This window comes from Trachurus japonicus, chromosome 12 (genome assembly GCF_045865225.1).
Source record: "Trachurus japonicus isolate A0001 chromosome 12, Traja_1.0".
Lineage (NCBI taxonomy): Eukaryota > Metazoa > Chordata > Actinopteri > Carangiformes > Carangidae > Trachurus > Trachurus japonicus.
Window position 1 is genome coordinate 23,432,274 of NC_140918.1, and position 17,757 is coordinate 23,450,030.

The following is a 17,757-nucleotide window of genomic DNA, read 5'->3' on the forward strand; positions in this document are numbered from 1 at the left end:
TCTGGTCTGCACGGTAAAAATTCAAATAAAACTCCAAACAATTTCACATTTTAGATAGATAGATAGATAGATAGAACTTTATTCATCCCGAAGGATGACCCCATGAACTCCTCCAAGTCAAGTGACTGTTTACATTTGAGCTAAGAAAACAGTCATAAATCTTTGTATTTAGAGAGTGTACACAATGAGGTACTGACTTAAGGAAACATAAGCAGTGCCAAAAAAAACAAACATGTTTACTCATTTTATAGTAGAGATGTGCATTTGACTTAAAAAAAGGGAAAGCAAACATATTGTAAAGTCATTACTACTGTATCTGTAATAAATTATCACTTTTTGTATTTAAGAGGAAGAACATCAATCACCTCGACATATCAATATAAATAAATACATGCGGTTTCATACAGACCATTTCAAAACTGCATCATTGAGCCCTCAGTTCATTGATGTAAGTCCATGTAACCTGTCATATCAGGTCACCTCTACATCATTTCCTTGTTGTACAACTGTAGATTTGATCTTCACTGCAGCAGCTGCTCCGTTCATCTGCACTTGAAAACTCAGTGGTCTGAATGCATTGTGCTGAGGCCCCGTGATCTGAAAGGCCCCGGGGGTCAAAGTGATTGGAGAGAGGAGCCATGTGTTAGTCTGGGTCGTCAGCAGCATATTACATCACACTGATTGGCACAGAACTGGTGGGGAATCTCCAGTCGGGGGTTCACTCTCTGAAATTGGGGGTAGCCATAGCGACATGTACGTATGTGTGTGTTTGAGTGTGTGTCCGAGTCTCAGCTGACCACAGATGTGAATGAATGAATGGTATTCTGCAGGCTGGACTCCAGGGGATTGACTGAGTTTATGACCAGTTTAGCCTGTATTCCTCCGCTTGATTGGCAGCTATAGTTTCCTCTTTGGATGGAGCAGGGTGGGTGGTGGTGGTGGTGGTGGTGGTGGTGGGTAGATGGAGCACTAGCGGCATTCTGCATCATGCTTTCCGGTCACGATAAAAACACATCAGTCGCCACTGATCTGATGCATTGTGCATTTGATGCAAACTTTATTCACTGTTGGCTTACAGTCAAATATTCAGGGCTGCCCCCCTTGGTCGACCAATAGGTTGTCATTTATGGCGATTAGCTGACTAACAATAATTTCGATCGACCAATGAAATTTTGGTCGGCTAATGACTTTTCAGTTGACCAGTGCTTGGACGACTATTTGAGGGCAGCCCTAAAAATATTAACACAAATCTTTGACCACTTCTCACCTGGTATGTTTGACACAAAATTGCCACATAAAAAGGGGCATATGAGTTTAAATATAGTTTAAGCTTCTGTCCTGGGTGTCACTTACATCCCAAATTATTATCCTGAGCACTATATTAAAAAGAAAACAAAACGTATTTGATGTCTTCAGGAATAGATCTGTCATTTTAGTTCTCTCTGAAGGACAAGTCATTGGTATCATTTATTGATTGTGCGTGGATTTGTTTTCTGAAGACAAGGACATAACATTCTGTTGTCAAAAGTAATAATTATGAAGAATTGAATCTAATTGAAAGCAGGAAATAATAATAATATATACTTGATTGTTTAAAATATGAAATAAGAAAATGTCCATTCCAATTTCCTAAAGCCCAGGGTGACTTTAGTCTTCAGACTTCAGTAAACAGTCCAAAACTAAAACATGCTGAGTTTATCATAGAACATAGTCACAGCTGAGGTTGAACCCAGAGGATCTTGACACATTTTCTTAAAAAAAATAACTCATTAATCTGATTATCATAATAGTTGCTGATTATTCTCCTGATGAATGATGAATGACTGATCGTTGCAGCATGGAGTCTAATGAAATTCATGGTGGTGAAACACAGTTCATTACATGAAACATTTATTAACTTGTGTTATTTTGTCTTTCGCATCCACTTTACAATACAGAGCTGTCACTTCTGACGTCTCTGTTCTGACGTCTCCTTCTTTTTTTGTCACTGTCCTTTGCATTTGTCCAGGATAATTGGACAGGGTATGTTATGGCCATTAGCCTGTCACAATGGAGCTGTCTCATGCTGGAACCATGCTCCCTCCTGTTATGATCATTTCCATGCTATCTCAGGCTCTCGCTTTGTTTCCTGTCTCAGAGGGAACAGCTCGCTCAAGTCTTTAATGCTCTGTTTTTGTGCTCACTGAAAAGCCTCGCTTCCAGCCCCGAATACAGTGTAGAATCACACTCTCTCTGCCAAGCCTCATCCCCCGTGGAAGAGAAATAATTTATAAAATGAAATCTACATTTGTTGTGTAAATGACCACATGCTGTAGGATATTTAATCCTGCCTGCAGTCGATCCCAGTCATGTGACTTGACCTAGTTTTGTCTGCCTCCCTCTCTGCCTGTCTCTCCTCTTTTCCTCTCTTTCTCACTCTCTCTTTCTCCCACACTCCACTCTCCTGGTCTCCCTCTATCCCCTCTTCTCATCCATGTTTCTCCCTCTTCTCTCCCCCCTCCATCCCCTCTCCCTGTTGTTCGCCCCCATGCTGGCTGCTGTCTGTATCTCTGTTCCTTTTCACGACTGATCCGAGCGTTTCTATTTCTCCTCTTGATGTGTTAATATCTCTAAACTGTGTGGCCAATAACTCGGTCCTCAATTACCAACTCAATGCAAACTTTAAACAACAAGGCATCTGTCAGAAGAAGGAAGTGACGCTAACTTGCAAGAGCGGTTGCTGTTGTGACAGTAGAATTATTGGATGTTACTGGAGTCATGAGTCATGTCGTCATCCTTGAAATCCTCAGGATTTTTTTTTTTACCCACAGTTAGGCAGACTCATGTCCGTTTCAGAAATGTCATTATCAAATGAAGGTCAGATTTCACAGTTTATTATGTGTTTCAGAGAGCAGCATTGTGAGGAATCTTGGAAGGATTTTGTCCTTGGGTTTGTTTTCTTGTTGTTCGTGGTGGAACAACACTTTTTTTCAGCCTTGTTTCTTTAGATGTGAATCTCACTTTGTCAGAATCAGTATCTCAAAACACTGCCATGGAATTGCAGTGGAATACTGTTTGTTTGTTATTGTACATAAAACATACATATGATTCATTGCGGTTTGTTTCCCTGTGCGGTTTGTGTTGTGTACTAACTATTAAAGCGGATATATTATGGAAATATTACTTTTTGAAGGCTCTTTGTCTTGCCATCTGGCCTCCAAAATGTGAGAATTGACAAAAAAAATCTGTAATGTGCAGACTGCCTAGTTTGAAAATCACGTGGTTATACTAGGTTTCAAATTTGCATAATCCCACCCCTACCTGGGACTGGTAGAAGGGGTGGGGTGGGGCAAGCAGTGGTTCATTTGCATTTAAAGGGGCAGCCGTTCTGAACAGGGCTGTTTTGAGAGGATGAAAAGAGCTGTGATGTTTGATCCTTGGGGTATTTTGACCAAAGCATGTCACAGACATGTCTTTAAGACACCTGGGAACTATTTTAATTTGTGGAAAGGGGACAGAATATGTCTCCTTTAATGTGCCTCACAGCAGTAAATAGAAAACCACCATGCGTGAGTTTTTCAGCCACTTCGTGTCCCATTTCACTGCAGCATGTCTGACTTGAGTCATTAAATTCATTAAATGGATTTCAGTAATGTTTTGCAAGTCTCACTCTGAAGCTGTGACATCATCTTCAAAAAAAAGTGCTTTAATCTGAAAAGCTGTCACTTCTTCTGAATGAATTTTTTTTTTTTTTTTAAATACTTGGTCATATTTTTTGGCAATTTGAAGCAATTTTCTCTACTTCAGTCCGAGGAGAGTTAGAAATCCCGCAGGTTCAGTATGTAATCGGTGCACACTTGTGGAGTCAGAGTGACGAGAAAGATCAGAGGAGCCGTGCAAGTTATCTCAGGCTAAATTTTACTTTCTCCATATGAGTATTTGGAGAACTCAAAGGGGTAAGTGTGTAAAATCTATCATTTGTGCTTTGAGAACAGCACAGATGGACGGATAGCTGGAGAAATCAATGCGTACAGCTACTGCAGGTGGACACCTCCTTCAACAGCAGCTGCAGCCCTCTTGTCGCAGCCTCAAGTGGAATGACTTGGTTGCCTCTTGGAATGTGCGGCATGTATCCATTCCTGAAGAGCACAAGAGATCACTCAGGCTTTGGAATAATACTGTAACCCATAACAAGCCTCGGCCTCAGCTGTCTCACTCCTCCAGCCGGCACTGCACACTCTTCATGTCAGTGACTTTACACATTTCGCTTCTGTTATCCACACCGGCTATTTTCTCAGTGGTATAACAAGCTGTTGTCTTTGGGCATATATGAATTCATGTAGTCTGAGTGTTAAAGCGCTCATTGTCAAGGCCTTGTGGAAAAAAAAGAATGCTTTGTTCTTTGTGTCCTTGTCTTTATTTAGGTAGTTTCACCGAGAAGCAGCTTCTCTTTTGTAGGAACACCCTGATCACATCATCAGGGTTACACGCTTTTACATCTGCAGGCTGCCCCAGTACAGCCACAGTCTGATCCACTGGAGCAGGTGGGGTTAAGGGGTCTTGCTCTATGGCACCATGGCAGCATTGTCTCTCACTTTACCCCCAGATTCAATCTCACCACTCTGGAGAATCAAATCGGCTGCTTTCCAGTCACAAGCTCGCTCCTTCCACTAAATGAACCCTAACTATTACAGTAAATGTCTGGACAGCCACCTTATCATGGGTACAGGAGTATTCTTCCTGTCTGAATGGATTTTCAGGAGTGAAAAAAAAAGATCATGACTAACTCATGAAATTCAATGGAAGTCTATTATCATGAATGCTTTTTGCAGAATTGGCCCATTTAAGAGTAATTTACTGCTTTGCTTTTAAGCCTCAGTAAGGAGTGGACCAGCGCCGTACAGTGTTTCATAATTTTTACATAACATGCATAAAGTGCCAAAGAGCAAGTTGAGATACTTAGCCAGAGTTTTGCTTGCTGAGGATTAATTAGGCCTTTGCTTTTCCATAATTACCTCAGATGTTAAGAGAAATCAATGTCATCTTCTAGGTTAATTTTTTTTCAAAACAACTTGTTTGTGGGCAGAGATTTATGTAATAGTCTAACTGGATTAGCTCAGTCCTCACATTATTTGTGTTTTGAACGCTTTGATTCAGGGGGCTCCCATGGGTCCTTGATATCCTTGAAAGTTTGTGAATGTGAGAAGGAAAATTGCCTTTAAAAGTTTTTGGAAAAAAGACAGGCATGGGTCATTGGAAGTGCATAATTTATATATTTTCCCTCTTGCTCAAGCCTACACAATGTTTTCTTTAGCTGTGCTGTGTTGGAAAAAGCGAGAGACCACACACTGTCGCTGTAATGGCGCACTTGAGGAGTGCTCTTTTCACTCCAGTCTTTCTCATTTTAATTGTCACCTTGCTTTGGCCTTGAACTTGATGGTTCACAAGGTGCTATTAGAAACCCTGCTGACTGTTCTGCCTTCAGCATCACACTAAAAGAAATGACGTCTTGCCTCAATCGCCAAGCTTCCTTCGTAAATTGCTTGGAGCCTTGAACCCTAACCCTAAGCCATGTCGTTAATATGATATGATATGTTAATACGTGGAGGTTTACTCAGTGAGAGAGACCTGTTGTCTCCTGACCCTGCTCTGCAAGTCCTGTTTTCCTGTGGAAGCCTTTCCCTCTTCAGCCTGGATTGATGACATCCACTGATACTGAATCAGAGGTGTGGACTTTACAACCAACTTGATATATATTTCAAATTCTGGATAGCATTGTTCCATTTTTTTTAAATTTTTTTTTTGGAAAACAGGGTGGAAACCATCAACAGGCTGGAATCAGCATAACTGGTTTTTAAAATCCCCCGGTCCTCATATTTAATGGCTCCATCTTAAAGAGATATTTTAGCCAAATAGTGCACTTTAATCCCTGTTTTTATAACTGCCCAGCAAACGGTCGGTCTTGTGTAATTCTTATTTTACTGTATTCTGAATTTCAGTGTTTTTTTATTGTTGTGCTGCTTTTCAGTGCACACCCAGAGCAGCTGTGGCTCCAGATGTTTTTGTTTCAGGTTTTGAATTGTATACCAATTCATATGTTTCACATAGCATGGACAAACATACAGTTTTCCCATGGCTTTCTTTTGGTTTCTTGGCTGTTTCCATTTTTTGAAATGCACGTCATTACCTTAATTATGTAAAAAAAAACAAAAAAAAAACATATTAGAATCACTTTATCCTAACAACAATGTTTATACAGTTAATCATTTTAAAAACAAGTTTATAAAAAGCTTTTGATCATGTATTTCACATTTATCAGTCACTTCAGTGGAGTCGTGCGAGTCAGACTTCAGGTTTGCCACACAGGGGTGCAGAAGGTCTTACACCAGTGGAGGCAGAGTGAACACATGCTAATATAAGACTTGACTTTAGCACGCATCAGCCTTGATTAGTGTATCTGGGTCAGAGTTATAGAACATATTGTTTGGAGGAGAAGAACAGGACGTGGGTGGCAGCACAAGTCCTTCCTTCTGTTTTGTCCTTGGGTGTTTGTACCTGTTTACATCCTCAGTATGTCGCATTCAAGATGTACGAGGCCGCGGCGGCGGGAGGAGGTTAATGGGAGACGCAACGCTCCCGTAGAGATCGGAGCGTGGGCGTGTGGAGTCAATGTAGCAGGCTAACAGGAAGCGTGCCTCGGGAGCTTCCACCAGGGCTCGGGCAAGGCAGCGAGTGGGGCACAGGTCGCTCTTACCGTACCGCGCCTCACTTAAAGCCTTGGAACATCTTTACACTAACGTTTCTCTTCTCTCTTTCCCAAAGAATATTCATCTCCATACATTGAAGGCCATGCTTTCTTTGACATTAGTCGCTGGAGGTAATAGCTCTCTTTGATCAGTGCAAAATGTCAGGCTGTGAAATAAGGCCATAAGTATATCCAATCAAACATTAATCAAGGCTTAAAATAACAAGTTTTGATGCTAGGTTTGAAGCAAAGCAGACTGAAGCTGAATGCTAAAAAGTATTGGATGAATTTTCCAACCAGTGATTCATTAGAGGAAGTACATAAAACAAAGTTTTATCTCTCTCCCTTTCTGGTGGTGATATTTCACAGCTGAGAAAAGAGCCAGTGTGCAGCGTGCCAAGGGCTGTTGGCGTTTGCAGATATTTGGTCATGTGAACTGCTACTGTAAAGATCAGCAGAGGGATAGTAGATTTTTAAATGCTTCCTTGTGTCCGTTCCCGGTTGAAAGGAGCCCCCTTTTTTTTTTTTTTTACCCTCGCAGCTTTTTCTGAGTCCAATCACACAAATTTGATTAGAGCCGTTTGCCCAAGGAGCTGCTCTGGCTGCCGGGGCTGCAGTGAGGCCCTTGTTCCCCCTATTTGCCCCCGAGAAAGGTTCTGATGTGCACAAGCAGTCTTTGAACCGGCCCTTTCTTTTCCTCCCCTCTAACCTCATTTACCACACTCTTCTAGCCCCGACCCCCCCGCCTCCTCCCTCCCTTCCTCCCTGTCTGTCTGTGGCTGCCCACCAATGGCGTGCCTTTGGCTTCATCACGTCACAGCAAGTGAGACAAATGACTGCTATAAATTATTACAAACTGCTGCTTTGGTGTCATCTCAGCTTAACCCCGGCACTGTAGCGTTTTCTACACTCCTGAGAGAATGCAGTGCAGTTATACGTCTGTGTGAGAAAGGTGAGCCTGGGAGACTGGGAAAAGAAACGGGAGCCACTGCCAAAAAAACATCCATTCGTCATTCAGCATTAAACACTCAGAATAGTTCTTGTCATAAGTCAGCTCTGCAGCCCGTAGATGTGCAGGTGTACTGTGTGTCTGGAGGCACTCAACTTTGGTTTTGGAATATATGTAAGTGTGTGTTGGGTGAAAAAAGAAAATCAAACCGAGAGTAAAAAAAAAAAAAATTCTACACCAACCAATCTCGAGACGTGCAGAGGTGGTGGAGTTGGTTATTCACACCAGAAATTACAACGGAATTGGAAGGAGGCCTGTGTGGGCGGAGCTTTGTTAGCGGCAGAGTTTTGCCACAACCACAACCACACTTTCAGCTAGTTGTCTCCAGACATGTGTTCATTTTTACTAAGTGTCAAAAGTATGTCTGGCTCTGCAAGAGTCGTCACAGCCGTGGTGTCAACAAGGGCAGTGGAGCAGAAGCAGCGCTGATTCAAAACTGCAGAGGCAAATTTTTGTATTATCATTTATTATATCTGTTTTAACTGAGCCAAAGTTGTGTATCTTCACAAAGCCGTAATGTATACAGTAGGGACATAATAGTGTTGAGGTAATGATGTGTCAAACAATCTATCAATGCAGTTTGTTTCCTAGATAAAAAGTAAAAATCGAGTTTTCCTAAACTTCATGTTAAAATGTAACAAGCAATTTTGTGAGTGAGAAAGAAATACAGACTCAATCACTTGCTTTTATTATTTTATTTTAATACGTATTTTAAATTAGTTGAATCAACTTGTATGTGTAAGATTGAAAGCTATTGATTAAGTCAAGGATTATTTCATCAATGACTTTAAGAAGCCTGAGCAAAGGGCTTTGATAACAATAGAAGCCTGTGGTTTGCAGGTAGACATGTGCTGCTCAATAATAATAACCATAGTCCCTAAAAACGTACACTTTTACAAAGGTAATCTTTGTCACATGTATGTTTTCTGCAGACGCCTTGCAGCTTCAAAAGCCACACCACTACCTTTTTTCATTATTCTTAGACTATGTGAGAGTGCAGACTCAATTTCAGACAAAGTAGGAAGGCATGCTTCTTTTCTGTTTTTTTGAAACAGTACTTACAGAAAGGTGCTCTTGTTCATTTCAAAAGCGCCTCAGTTTGGGTCTCGCAAAAACACAGTCGCTTAATAAGTCATTCAATAAAACTGTCCAGTTAACTTTTTATTGCCAGCGCAGACCTCGACAGCGGTTGGTTTTGTGACTCAGAATGTGATAAACAAATGTGAGTTGCACATTTTGCAGGCGCTCTTGTTTTTTCTTGAACGGCTCACGGCACCAACGTCCTCGTCGTTTTTTTTAAAAAAAAAAGGAAGTTTTGCCGCGAGCGGCTTCGTTTGTTGTGGCTGAGCCTGAGAATTATGTCTTCCAGCCAAGGTCTTCATGGGTATCTGTTTCTGCAGATTTTGTCTAACCTTCCATTTAGGACTAAAGGATGCCCCCAGGTGCTTGGTGTTGCACTAATTCATCCAAGGCAGATCAAATTAAAGGTCTGAGGTATCTGCAGCCGCAGTGAAATGTAGGTTAGAATTCAGATTCTCTGTGCGGAAGCTACATGGACCTTGATAACAGGGTCAGGCTAGTGTAATACAGCAATAAAACATCCAACATACAGCAAAGGCGTGTAATTCTATTCAATGTTAAAGCTCTTACTTTTCTGAGGGCTCACCTAAATGTCCTTAAACTCAGCAGACCTACTCTCCTGTGTTCGATTTGTCTCCTCATGGTCCCTCAGGATTTCTGTAAGGTGGTCTACCCCTTGGTGGAATTTCAGCCTGGCGTTTGTGGTCCTGAAACTGCGAGATGGCGTGTAATCAATCCAGATAAGCAGAGAAACACACAGAGGGAGCCAACAAAGGGATTTACACGTGTGTGTAAAATCTGTCAAAGCTGGTTTTCTAACAAGTGTGTTTGTATGATCAGCATCTAGGTACAGCGTCGCCTCCAGTAGCCTTTATGAGGTTTGCTTTGTTGTTGTGATGATGGATCTGCTCAGGCGTTGCTCTGGCTGAGATAAATAAGAGCTGGGAGGCATGTTGAATTGTGGCCCTTTTTCTCCTTCGAAATGGATATCATCAAATGGGGAGGGAAGACAGTTTGCTGATGGAGCAGATTTGCTCAGGGGCAGGGCTAGATGCTTTCCATACTGATGATCAGGATCAGAGGGATGGAGGAGCGTTTGATTGTTAGCTGATGGGTCCTGAACCGCACTGAAGGAGAAAGGTAGAGCTGTTTGAACGTAGGCTTCATCAGAGTGGCAGCTGTTGGTGTAATGTGGGGGTGCTGCGAGGGATTAGCTCTCTGTAGAGAGAAGCAGACATCAAGACAATTAAGTGTTGTACTCGATGCCTTTCAAAGAAGACCACGGAACACAAACAAAGCCTGAGTTAAGTTAAGTAATGTTGCTACAGTGCTGATTATAGTTGCAGTTGAATGTTACTTTCAATGTAGAGAGATATCTCAATGATTTTTCTTTTCTTTTTTTCCCCAATGAATCCATTGTATCATCCAGAAAATATGACAGAATAGAGAGAAATGTGAGTCAAAAGCTCATAGAGCCAAAGTTGAGTTCTTTGAATTGCTTGTGTTGTTGGACTGACAGTTCAAACTCCCAATACACTGAGTCTTATAAAGTCATATAAAATGATAAAAGAAAAAACAGTCAGAAGGAATTCTTGATGTATCATCAATAGATCAATTATCATTTCCGGTGGTTAATCTCCACAGTCTATCTATGTATTTTTATAGTTATTGTTTCGCTATTCAGTCATTTCTGAATTCATCGGTCATTCACAGTCAAGTCCTTTGTCCTTACGCAATAGCACAGCGCTGAAGGTGAATGGCATTCACGACGGTAACCGTGGCGATTGATGGCTCCTCTCCTTGTCCGTCCTTCCGTGCACTCTACCAGGACCTTATCCCCATGAGTCCCATGTGGGAAAGGCTTTTTTTATTGCACCTGGGAGATGCATTAAGGCCCAATGAACTTTGACCTTGGGCTTGATCACCCTGGCAACACGGGACGTGAACAATCGTTACGCTTTAAGAGAGCTCGGCTGCAATTCCTTAAACTCTCATAAATGCTTGAATGTATTTCAAAGACTTTGGTTTGTGGGATCTTGTAAAGTCTGGAAGCGCTTTCACTGATGCATCTGTGATAAATGAGAATTGTCCCTTTAATGAAAAATACTTCAGCCGGGCTCGTACCAGTGAGTTTTGTTATAATGGCAAATTTACACACCTTTGTTTCATTAGAACCTTGTCATTAAGCCTTTCTTTTATTAGCCTTATATCAATAAAAAAAGCCCTTCTTTCATTAGCGGAACATCTCAAAGGCTTGCCTTCATTAGCACAAGGTTGTAAATGCTGGATGCAATTTCATTAGCAGGCTATCTTTAATGAGGAAACCCCCAGCGTGTTTACATTGCTCTGATCCCCCATGATCACCGGTATAAGGATAATGCTGATTGGCTGTTAGAGGGAGGGAAAGGGGGGGTTTGAGCCCTGCCAGATTGGATCATGGAATTATTAAAGCCAATGAGATCCTCACAGCTCAGAAGTGAAGACTGAGATCAAACATTTCTGTAATCAAGGTCCTGCCACAGAATACCAGTCAAGACATAATGATGCAGTGTGACAGAGACAATTTAATGGTGAGACATGTACCAACCTCACTACTCATGACAGCACAACCTGAACCTGCACATACACGTCCACGCAACTGCCGCACTTTCATCATTTACTTCAAGGCCCGAAAAGTAAAGCCCTTCACTGAAACTGATTTATGATGCCAACAGGAAAAAGACACGTACTCAAATGCTCCTCTTTCTTTTTTTCTTATAATATTATTACAGCTGTCAAGAAACAGAATGCCTGATTACATTTTTCTTTTTCTTTTTTTTTTGAAATGTGACTTCTTGGAAATGGTGCTGGTGTTGTCACAAACTTAGCACAAAAAATAAATGTTTTATACTTTATAGATGTGTATTTTTATTTTGAATAACAAAGGATAAAGTTTCTTTTTCTGAGATGCTGAGGTCGGGTTTGGGTTCAAACTAATTTGTTCCATTTTCTAGCTCCATCTTTGAGCTTTGGTCAAAATTCCAAGTGTTTGAAGCCAGTACTTTAACATTACTGTGTCTTGTGTGTCTCGTGGGAACATTACCCCAGTGGATGGCTCGCAGGGTTGGGCTTTTCTTTGGGGAGGAGCTGCTGTCTGCTCCGTTTACTCTTGATTTTAGAGAAATCAAACTTGACTGGGAGCTCGGGCTCATATGTTAATGTCTTAATGTTGGGTGACATTGTTCAGAGCTCTATACCATGTGTTCCATTATTTGCCCTTTGACCCCTTTTCAGGAATGTGCTGTGTTCATAGAGGATTGATTCATTTGACAACTATGGGGGGAAAAATGTGTCAGAAAATAGAAGGTGGAAGAACTTTCTTGAAGCAAAATTGAACCAATGAGTATTGGTGTTATTCTGTCTGCACTGAGATACATTTACGAAGGAGAAATAGAATAAAGATGACAGAAGAGGAATGCTGTGGTTCTTCTTTTGCACAGATGATAAAATAAATGTAATGGTTAACAGATTCTGACGTCTTTTTGATGCTGATGTTGTCTCTTGGAATGAAAATTACAAATGTCAAACGACATCAGTAATTTAACAGCCTTTCATGTAGACATGAAGGTTAAAGTGTGTGAGTTATTTCCTTAGTTTTGGATGATCTACAGCTTCATTTGAAACGTGTGAGTTATTTTAATTACTATTATGCGTCACTTAAACAACTTGGGTTTGTGTGTTTTTGGATGAGGACATGTTGACACATATCTCCAGAATTTTGGCAAATCACCCTGAATTGACTTCAATTGATAGATGACACCAAAGCTAAGACGAGAAAAAAAAAACATATTCACATTAAACATGTTAATCCCCCGAGATTGATGACAAATTTACGGCTTATTCAGAACTTAATCACACACACACAGCCGCAGCGGCTCAAATCCAGTCAGTTTTTAAACTGTCATTATGTAGAATTACCAACATAAATCATCATTGCCTTTTCTATCATTCATGCCCTTCCAGCATGCCTTTACTCTTAATGACGGCCATAAAACTGCATGTCGAAGTCTTCTCTGTTGTTTGGAGTTGACATTTTCCAACATTTGATGGCAACAATAGCATCATTCTACTCCGAAACAAAGAGATAAAGTATACGAGGAGATGCATGTTTACTTGTAATGAGAGTGTTTCGTGTAATTCATGGCTTGTTCTGCCTTGTCAGTGCTTCATCCTAATCAATGCTTTGAAAAATGCATTCAGCTTGACACCAGCACCACCCCCACCCCCCTCCCTCCCCCCTGCGCATGCACATGGCACACACTCACACTCGCACGCCCTCGCAAGGAGAGAAAGTATCAGCATCCTCGACAGCTTATCATGGGGAACTAATTCAGTTTCCCTTCTGCCTGTTTTAAATGTCATTCTCTGAGCTCGACGGGAGTGACATGTTTTTCATGGTGGAAATAAAGGCGCTTTATTGAGCTCAGAACACGGGGAGGGAGGGGGTTAGAGGGGGGGGGGGGGGGGGGGGCTCCTCTGCCTGCTGCTCTTGATATTTGCTGGAAATCTAAAAGGTCCTCATGAGGAATGAATAAAGTTTGGATTTGCGGAGACCTGCCGATGCCAATGAGATCCGCATGAGCCACCCCGGTCGATAAAGACAGGAGCGAATCCTTGGCTGACTCAGAAAACGCACACACACACACACACACACACACACATTGTTGTACGCGCACAGAAGTTTCCACTTTGGCTGGAGGCGGCGGTGTCAATCATGAAATCAAATGCCACTCAGCCGCTTTAAGTACGGTTAGGATTAGTGGTTTATGAGTTTGGCACATTTACACAATTCAGCTTTAATAAATGGTCTGTTTGATTCCAACTTCCTCTTTTCTTTATTCCCCACAAACTTTAAACATCATGGTGCTGTAATTGCTGTAATTCATGTGGTAGTTCACAAAATTGCAGCTATTTTTTATTTTTTTGCCAATCTAGGTTTATTTGTTGCTCTTCTTCCTCACCGGCGGGATGATGATGTCAGCGGCTGGTGAGCGCCGGTCCGGAGGGGGTACAGCCTCCTCAGTTGCTTCATTGTGTCAGATAATGACTTCCCTATTGAGAATGACCTCTCTGACCCCAGAGGCAGACAGTAAGACGGCCTCGTCCTCGTCCAGCCCCTCAAGGCACTCGTGCTTAATCTGGCATTTTGCACACACAAGAGACGCTAACCTCGCTCCTGCTCCCCGGCCGCTTTTTTTTTTTTTTCTTCTGTTTGTCCTCCTCCAGGGCCGACCTCACCGGTGTTCTGCAGGTTCTAGTCACCGTCTGTAGACAGGAGCAGTGGGGGTGGCGTTGGCCCACCGGTGTGTAGGTTGGTGGAGAGGTCACTGAGCTTTTAAATGTGAGAGGTTGGCTGGGTCTGATGGTGGAATATGAAATTATTTCGAACACCAAATAAAGACTTTGAATCCAGAATGTCTGCGTTTTGGTTGTTGACCTCTTTCACATCCTGTTTATTTGATTTCCTCTTTCTTTGCATTTTCCGTCTCTTATTTCTCTCTTGGTCTTCTTTGGTTGCAGGGTTCCTGAAGCCCCAGTGCTCGCTGACTCCTCCCATGCAGCGAGGACGCTCGGGCGAAGTATGTTCCTGTTTCAGTGGCGTGTGTCCCCTCCATCAGCGTCGCCTATCCACAGGTAACACTCGCCGCGCCGCGCACCGAACCGAACTGTTGGTCCTTTGGTACTATAAGCAGTCGAGGTTGGGCCACTAGTTGCATGTTAGAAACAACATTTTTATTAGAAAAATGAGTCATGAGGAGCCTGTTATTTAGAAAAAAAGTGCGCCCCATGACCTGATGCACCTAATGAGACTCTGCTCATCCAAAATAACATCTCAGTTCATTTAATTCAATCTACTTTCGAGACATCAAAGGCAGATCAAATGATTTGTTTTTCAGTATGTCGTTATATAGTTTTATTGGGTGTAATTGAGATAATGATTATGTCCTTTTTAACCAAATTAATGATATTATCCTGACAGAACTCCCCTTTATAAACATATACAATCGCCTTTTTTAGAGACAGACAAGAGTTTATTTGATAATGTATCTGAACTGGTTCTATTATACAGCATAGCTTAAGTAAAGTGTGTGTTGTTGCTGCTGTACAGTGCACACACACAGCATCGCCTGCAGCCGGAGGTGTGGCTGGGGGGCAGCACTCTGTCTGGATTTCGTGATTAATGGTGTCTTTGCATGTGGAGCCCCCAGTGATCGACAAGTTAACAGAGGTGCTCTCAGATCAGCCCCCTTCCTCCAAATTCCTTTTGCCCCCCCCACACACACACTTCCCACATCCCAACCCCACTGTCTAATGAGTAGGGGACCGACCTGTGCAGAACATGTGGTTAATTCTGACACATTTATCACTCGATCCCCAAGGCGCGCTCCTTCTGCAGTGTCAGAGCCGCGAGCAGCTGAGCCGCCCGTCATGTGAGGAGAGCATGACTTGTACGGCAAGACAAAGTCACATAAACATATAAACAGCTCCGCCGCAGCAGCTGTGTGAGTTTGAAGTTGGGTACTTTTGCTTTTTTTATCCTCGAGTTAAAACTGTTCAGAACAAGGGAGCGGTAAAATCGGACAGGTTTATTTGTCTGACATTTAAATATAGAACATGAGCATTTCCTTATAGAAACTTTGTGCTTCATCTCTTTGTCTTGTTTTAATGTAGCACAGAGTACCAATCATCCAGACTCCTTTCTGGTTTGCTTGATTTAATTCATTTCTATCCTTCTTGAAGAGCTCTTAGCTGCATTAGTGGAATTTGCTCTGTGAAGTGGTTCAGTGGATTTAAAAACGTATAAGTAAATGTTATTAAATGTTCTGTAAAATCAGTCCTAACCCTACAAACTGTTTCCTGAACAAGGACAAATGAGGAAAACAACTCCATGTTTTATTGTTAAAATATAAGACACGAGTGCTTTACAGTACAAGTACATACTATTAGATCAAACCATACTGTCTTTTGCTGTGTTTTTAAATCATCCCATTATCTGACAATGCTACAGTCCATCTTGTCAATATGATTAAACTGATCAGATTTCTATATGTTTTTATTATAGTCATAGTTCTTTCCTGAAGGACCGTAAACAGTCGTCCTTATTAATCTTGAAAGAGACCATTCTTTAAAAAAGGAATGAAAACATGAATAGATAGTTGTGGCATGTCACATCAGTGTCGTGAACATGGGCTGGTGGTTTTGTACTAGGCCATCTTGTAAGAACAAAGTGACATGAAGTTCACAGCAGGACACTGAACTGAAACCAGCAGCAGGGACATAATTCCCATCTGCCTCAGCAGATGTATATTTATCTAACACTTGTTGGGGGAAATAAAGTTTCTCCTTACTGTATTTTTAGGCCTCTTAAAAGCAAATAGAAAATGTAAATCCAAATATCTTCCTCTTTGGAAGATCAAGGACTATTTTTTTTGTCTCAGTGGAGACAAGATGAGAACCCACCACTCTCTCCTGCACAGGCAAATACTTTTTCATGCACAAGTTTGAGCATGATCGCTGAGGTGCACAGTTTTTCCACCAACCTCACCCCCATCTTTGTGTATTTTACACAACTATCTTGATTGATTGCAACATTTTTTTTTTTTTTTACTGTTACAGCCTGCAGTAAGGGTGGGCGTGTTTTCTGCACAATTAGGAGCATCTGTATTAAGAGGTATAGTCTTTCTGAAGGAAAAAGAAAGAAAAACAAAGAGGGAAGACAAAGGTTTCCCTTCTTTATGTTGTGGCTATATGAGTCACACCGGGTTATTTTGTCTACCTCAGACTCAGGGGCAAACCGAGTGGAAAGGAGGAGTGAAAGTGTTGAAAAGTGGGATTTTTTTACTATCTTTCCTTGTTGCTTTTTTTCACGACACAGGAGCTGTTAAACAAATTCAGCGGTGCTTCCCGAGCAGCAGTGTGTACTGAAAAGTGAAGCAACTGTTAGCAGCAGAGGGTGGACAGCCTGGAGTCTAAAGTTTATAGACCCTGTAATAATCATGGGTCTAATTATGGAACGTGTTACTATAAATCCACCAGTGTCCCCAGATTGTGTGATTGTCCTCCAATCTCGACGTTCCAGCCGCCCGACTACGGCCACAATGACAAGCTGCTGTGGGAGGCGTGAGGCGTGTAGCGGTGACCAAGCAGGAGGTTTTCTGGGAAAGCTTGTGAGCCTCGCCCGGGGAGCCGTATTCAGCAGCGATCCGCTGAACTCCAGGCTGCACACTGATGTGGCCAGGCTCCGGTTTCAGCGGTTTTACATTGTTTGGGCTTTTCAAAAACAAACTCTTACTGGAAAGGGACCGTGAGAAACGTAGTGTTCGGGACCTTGTTTTTCCGCAGGATTATTTCAAAAAAGCAATCATTTAGTGTTTTTTATTAGAGAAAGGAGTCATGATGGGAAAAACGTCTTTTTTTTCTCTTCTTTTTTTGGAATTGTGGTGTATGAGGTGAGAGAGAGGGAAAGCGTAAAAGAGAGACGGCATTGAAAACAGGGCTTTTTGAAAAGGGCCCTCACAATGCAGGCCTTGTGCTGTGATTTGGTCTGTCCTCACCGAGCTGAGCAGAGGAATGGAAAAGATTATCCGCAGGAATGTCTGGGGTGCCCTCAAACGGAGCGGGCCGCGTGACTGGCCAATGGGAGCGAGGCCTGCAGAGCGGCGGGCTAATTTTTTCCTGATGAACTCAGCCGCCTGCTCCACAATGCAGTCTGATTGCCAGGGCTGAACTCACATATGGTCCGTGTTTGGAGGGTCCAAATGACAGGACCAATTCTGCCTGGAGAGAAAAGGGGGTGGGGGTGTTGGACGTAGATGATTATTACTGCCCCCCCCCCACTCCCTCTCCCCCCTCCTCTTTTTTATTTCATCAGCTCTGGATGGGGCCTGCCGGAAACACACCGCCC

The 17,757-nt window shown here is 42.2% G+C and overlaps 1 protein-coding gene across 4 annotated transcripts in view; it reads left to right on the forward strand.

The window, feature by feature from the left end:
- Nucleotides 1-17,757, forward strand: part of rxraa (retinoid X receptor, alpha a) — a 111,712-nt gene that overhangs the window by 14,413 nt on the left and 79,542 nt on the right. For all 4 annotated transcript variants that reach the window (XM_085793872.1, XM_085793874.1, XM_085793871.1 and 1 more), the window contains exon 2: nt 14,373-14,486. In XM_085793872.1, coding sequence (XP_085649998.1) covers nt 14,373-14,486 — 114 coding nt within the window. The remainder of the gene's footprint in view (nt 1-14,372; nt 14,487-17,757) is intronic.